The sequence below is a fragment of the Sander vitreus genome, chromosome 3, assembly GCF_031162955.1.
Source record: "Sander vitreus isolate 19-12246 chromosome 3, sanVit1, whole genome shotgun sequence".
NCBI lineage: Eukaryota > Metazoa > Chordata > Actinopteri > Perciformes > Percidae > Sander > Sander vitreus.
The window spans coordinates 27,816,986-27,822,985 of record NC_135857.1 but is presented as its reverse complement, the minus strand read 5'-3'; the positions used below and the strand labels follow the sequence as shown (position 1 = coordinate 27,822,985).

At 39.2% G+C, this 6,000-nt stretch overlaps 1 protein-coding gene across 1 annotated transcript in view; it reads right to left on the bottom strand.

Annotated features, from left to right (window-relative positions):
* Nucleotides 1-6,000, bottom strand: part of LOC144515718 (chloride channel protein 2-like) — a 131,708-nt gene that overhangs the window by 90,074 nt on the left and 35,634 nt on the right. Inside the window, exons 3-4 of the mRNA XM_078246785.1 lie at nucleotides 3,583-3,714; nucleotides 1,892-2,020 (exon numbers count right to left, since the gene is read on the bottom strand). Of these exons, the coding sequence (XP_078102911.1) occupies nucleotides 1,892-2,020; nucleotides 3,583-3,714 (261 nt within the window). The remainder of the gene's footprint in view (nucleotides 1-1,891; nucleotides 2,021-3,582; nucleotides 3,715-6,000) is intronic.

Below are 6,000 nucleotides of genomic sequence, written 5' to 3'. Positions count from 1 at the left end.
CCAACTGGAATAATAAACATTTAGCTGCCATGGCTTTTTTGATTAAATCTTGACTCTCTGACAGGAGAAGTAATAAAGTTTGGTTAGATACATTTTCAATTTTAAGGGAACCCTCCAGAATATCATGTTCTTCATTAAAATCCTGCTGATAGACATTTTAGAAGGAAAAAAATCAAACACTTCAGTAGATGGCAACTTCAAATGCCACAATTTTATATTATTTTATATATAACATTTTTTGAATGCTTCGCTATATTTCATTTTACTCTGCATGTAGGACATTACTGCAGAAGTCATCACCATAGGCAAAAAGTCGTCATGTTTGGTCCTCAGTGCTCATGTGTAAACAGCCTACTGATTCCCTGTCTATTGCAGCCACTAAAGTATCAATTTATCATGTCATGTGTGCTCACTTATCTGGCATTACAGAGTAATGAATGTGACAAGTGTCTAAGATTACCTGCACAGCAGATTATCACTTCTTTTTCATAGTAAGCTGAAAATAAAACACTGTCTCACCTACAGCACAGTCTAAAACAGTGATTCAGTGAGGTGAAAGGGAAAAGAAAGTGTATCTCAGTGATAGATAGATTCTCAGGAGCACACCCATCTCTTTAGCCTCTGTTACTTAGAGTGACAGTAAAGTCTCTGCTATGCCTGCAGCAGAAATTACTTCAGGCACCTGATGGAGTACTGCACTGAATTCAAACAACCTGAAGTATATTTTAAAAGTAACCTAGAGTATACTACAGCTTTGAATTGTGTGCAGAACATGTAGAGGATTTCTCTCCCTCCCTCATCTGATACTGAAGAAGAGGAGGCCCACTTGGGAACAAGCAGAGCCTTTAGGGGCAAAGCCTAAAGAGGTGCAGAGGGGATTTACAGTGCGTCACAGTAGTGCTGCACTGTAGCAAGTACCATTTACTGTAGACACAGGTGTTTACAGTAGGAGTTCATTACAATACAAGGTGGCATCAGTCTGGTAGCAGAACAAGCGATATACGAAATACGAAAGCTATCAGGGTTTAATTTCACTTCACAGTTTTAAGATAGAGAAGTACAAAACCCGAATTTATTAATAAGGTGTACAGTTTTTACAGTGTCTGCTCTGCATGCCCAGTACCCCCTGCTATGGGTGAGCCCTTTCTTCCAGGACTCTCAGGGAGCGGGCTAAATTATGGTTCAAATAGTTGCAGAAATCATCTTTGGAGTTAGAATTCAGGAGGCTTATGTTAAAGGAAGCTCCATATACAGTCTGACCCTACCTACATCTGACAAAATGCAACCTTGATGATTTTTCCTATTTCAAACATTGATGGACATTACGGAATTACTTTGTTGGTAAATGTATTGATCTTAGTTCATTATGCCTATTATGCCATATCTTGGTCACCTGACTTCAGTATTAAATCAACTTATCAAATCTGAATACTGTGCTGTACATATGAAAGCACCTTTGTTGTACTTGACTGTATCTACAGTAATATAGAGCTGAAACTAATGGTTATAGAGCAATTTCATTACTCAATGAATTGCTTAGTCTACTAAATATATAGATACTGGAAAATGTTCAAAAAGGCCAAGGTGGCATCTTTAAATTGCTTGATTTGTCTGACCAATAGGTTAAACCCTCAAATATTTGATTTGCAATGAAATAAAACAGCACATTCTCTCATTTGAGAATCTATAACCAACAAATATTTGTGACTGTTATCAATTATTGTTGATTCATATTGCATAATCATTAAATTTACTTATTGTGCAGCACTACTGTAATATGCACAATTCATTTTTTTATGTGATTATATTGCCCCTTTTTAAATGTCTGTTGTATGTTTTCTTTATGTTTGTGCTCTGTGTATAAGTTCTGTTTTGTGTGTGTTGGTCGTACCAACAGCCTGGGGGGCGAGAATCTGGGTGAAGCCAGCTGAGAAGGTGATGAGGACTACAGGGTAGGTGACCCAGGCCAGATACTGCAGAAACACGTTACTGTCCAGACCACCGTACATCCACTTCTGTGCTGTGGACACACACACAAAACCAGGGCAGACATGTAAACCACAATCCAATATATCCAACAACGCAGAACACAAAATACACACAGTAAGAAAGAGTGTTTGCATGTATGGATATATACCGTACACTTCACAAACAACAGCTTGATATGTCTTGCAAGTATTTAATTAGTTAGGGTAGACATGTCATGAGGACAAATAATGCACATACGCACAACTAAACACACGCACACAGAGCTGTGTGTGTGTGTGTGTGTGTGTGTGTGTGTGTAAGTCTCCTAAGGACAAGTGCTTAGTCTTTAATGTTTACTTCTCTTTGACAGCATAACACACACAGAGCCTTAGAAATCCATTTGAATTAGAGCTGTTCCCTTGAGGTTTCAGATCAGCTCTTACAACTTCCTTCATCATTTTAAGACGTCTACCTTCCGCTTCCTGGAATGCAGAGTTGACTCAAATCCCCCGTTCACATCATCTCCTCACTCCGTTTCCTGCCTCCACATTGCAGGTAGATGAATAATGCCATAAGAGGTCTTCCATCCATCCCTTGATCCACCTTGACTGCTTCTGTATTTACTACTGTATTTCTTCCTTTCTATCTTCATTTCCTTTGAGCCTACTACTCCCCCTTGCTTCTACCCTTTAACAAATGTGTTAAGTCACCATAGGCAACACATTGATATCTTCTGCACTAAGTTCCGGTGGTTGTCCCAAGGGCTCAATCCTAAATACAATATAGCTCTATTTACGAGCTCCTGGTGGGCCAGATCATTAAAAAACAACCCTTTTCATTGCAATGTTATACAGTTGTCTCCAGAGTTTATTTTCCAGAACCCACTGCAATAAAAACATGTTGGATGGCTCATATGTTTCTCCAGCTGACTGAAATAAATCTGAGAGAACTGCAGGCTTTAATTCTAATGACACTATAATTCAAAAACAGGTTTTGACAGATTTATACTAAACTACACACTAACAAGTATAACTGGCACCTGTCTCTTTTAGCCCCCCTCCCGAAAAAGCTTAGTCTGCTCTGATTGGTCAGCGTTTTCAGGTCTTCTGCATCTGTGCTCTCATAGTCTCTGGACCGTCATTGCATCCAGAAAATGACTGTGACGGTCACCCATTTACCTTTATATAGTATAGTTGTGACATGACAACCGTACGGAAGTCTCGACGGCTCGTTTAAAAGGCACCCTTTCTGAATATGGGCTCTGTGCATTTCTCTGTCGTTTGAGTGTTTTGATACTTTCACAGTATTAATATAGCACCTTGACCTGCTTTATAAATCAAAAGACATGGAAATCTCACTTTTTAAAATATGGAACATTTAATAAATAAAGTTGACCCTGGCATCTCCCCCCCGCTTCTTATTCTCCAACCTTCTATCCCTTCCTCCCTGTCTTGATCCATGTATCATCTATCATAAATAACGTCTCCCCTCCTTGTTTCTAACAACGCATCCTTTACATTTGAAATGACCCGCCTTTGCCTCTGCGTTCATTGACACTGTTCATGCCCCAAACTAAGGTACGGAATCCAATCCCTCCCTCCCTCCTTGCCTCACCTTGTAGACAGATGGCGATGCAGAAGTCCATCACCCAGCTGACCAGGGCCATGAGGAGTCCCAGCAGGATGAGGAAGATCCAGTCCTCCCCGACCCGTGAGATCAGGAACTTCTGACAGCGAACCGTGCAGACTACAGAGATGGCAAGAACACAACATAACATGTTAGTGGACTACAAAAACACACACTACAACTACATTACCCAGGAATTGGCACTGAGGTTTGGACAGTGCAAACAGTATTTGATACATTAGCCAATCTTGGCAACACAGTTGCTGTGTTTCCATCCAAGAGCTTTTGAAATGCTGAGCAACAGTAAAGATGTTGCTGCCCAATAATCCACTCAATCCTGAATACTGTTTTACTTTGTTTTGATGAGTAGTAGCAGTAACCCCCATAGGGGAGTCAACACATTTTTTGAAAATGGTAAAATCTATAATTTCTCCCCAAATTTAATCAGTGGTGTCTGATACGTGATGGATGGATGAACAACGGAATGGAATAAGTACATACAAACAGACAACGTGGCAATTTGATTAAGACTTTAATTTACTTGAAGGTTCTACAGTATGTTACTATGTTTGACACTAACAATGGGGAAAATAGAGACAGAGCTTTGAGACTGTCATTTGAGTTGTGTTAAGTTTAGAGATACATTTCCTTAAAGATGAACTGATCCATTTAAGTATTAATTTATTCATTAAGAAAATGCATTTTTTTGTGTGCTACTTATCCAAAATGTCTTTATATTGACAAAAACCTCTTTCTTGTTTTTTTATTGATTAAAGCCGGGATGGAAAGCCAGCTACTGTACCTTTGATGTAGAAGCCAAATGCCGAAAACGTTATATGATCTTAGAAATAAACAGTTTTACCAGCGTCAACTACGTCCAGCAGAGGTTATCACACAGCACTAGGTTATGACAGAAACTCACAGACTGTATGGTCCCCTTGTGTTAAGATTATTACCTGCAATGTAATGGGGCAAGAGACTGAAGACAAAACAGACTACACTGATCTACTACTGAATGTATATTAAACGCACTACACAAGTCACAGCAAGTGGCTGCACTAAAAGCAAAACACACACAAACCAGTGCATTAAGAACAATCAGATCTGCTTTACTCACCTGCAGGTAACAGGAAACTAAGATTCACAATTTGCTGTATAACACTCGGTCAGAGACATTCATACACAAGTTACTAATTCAGAGCAATTAAGGTGCTAACATGAATCAAGCTCTGCACACTAAAATATGTTTCTGAAAACATTTGAAGCAAGAAAAAATACAGTAACAGAATATTGATTCATATTTGATCAGCACTGCCTAGTTTGACAGTTTGATTTCTCGGAACTGATTGGATGTTTGGCTTCGGGTGCGGTGGAATCTTGCAAAAGCCATTAGGGGCATCAGGAGGCAAGGCAAAGGAACCTGATCTTTTTCATAATTTATCTGATTTATGTAGGACTATCTTACATAAATATTACATCATACATAAAAACTATTTTTTCTAGGGCTGCAATCTCCCAGTCGACTAGTTGATTTATTGGACGATACGCTCTGGCTCGACCAAAATTCTGATTGGTCGATTTTTTGCCGTGTTAATTTCTTTCTTTTTTTCTTTTTTTTAAATTTATTTTTCTTTTTATTATTATTTTTTGCTGTGTTAATTTCATCAGGTGGAAAGCACTAATTGCTAATGGGGGTGTTTTCAGAGCACCCCTGTTTCACAGGTAACAGTCTGTCTTCAGAACACCCCCCTTGTTTTCACTTTTTGGATCAGCCCAACCCACTGGAGACAGAATGAAGAAAGTACTAGAAGGCCGTGGTCTGGTGGTTTGCTGAATATTTATTTAATCCTGAGCGTTTAATTTATAGTTAGTCCTCCTCTACCATGTCAAAGACATCGGCAGTGTGGCAGCATTTTATAAAAATAGATGATGGAAAAAAAGTTGAATGCAAAGTTTGCAAGCAACAGTTTGCATATCACAGCTCAACTACAAACATGGCATATCACCTAAAAACGGTAAGCTAACTTGTCTGCGTTAGGTTGCCCCGTCTGTTTTGATTAGGCTATATGAGCATATCAGAATTGGCATATTCTAATGTTTTAGTCTAATAATCATTTTATAACTGCAGACACACTCCCCGCAACTACGGTAGCATCCCCCAGGGTTAGCCGCGAAGCTGAGCTCCTATGTTCAGCCTCGCTCTGTGCAAGGACATGCACAGAGCTGCTGAAATGATAGTGTCTGTCAGTTATTATAACATATGACAAAAACAATTGTCTTGTTGTATAGTATTATGTTGCATATTCCTCAACAGTTCTTGTGCTGATATCACTAGTTGACATAGTACTATTTTCGGAAATCATAGGCTATGATATTGGGCAGGTGCACGTGATGCAACGCTGTCAG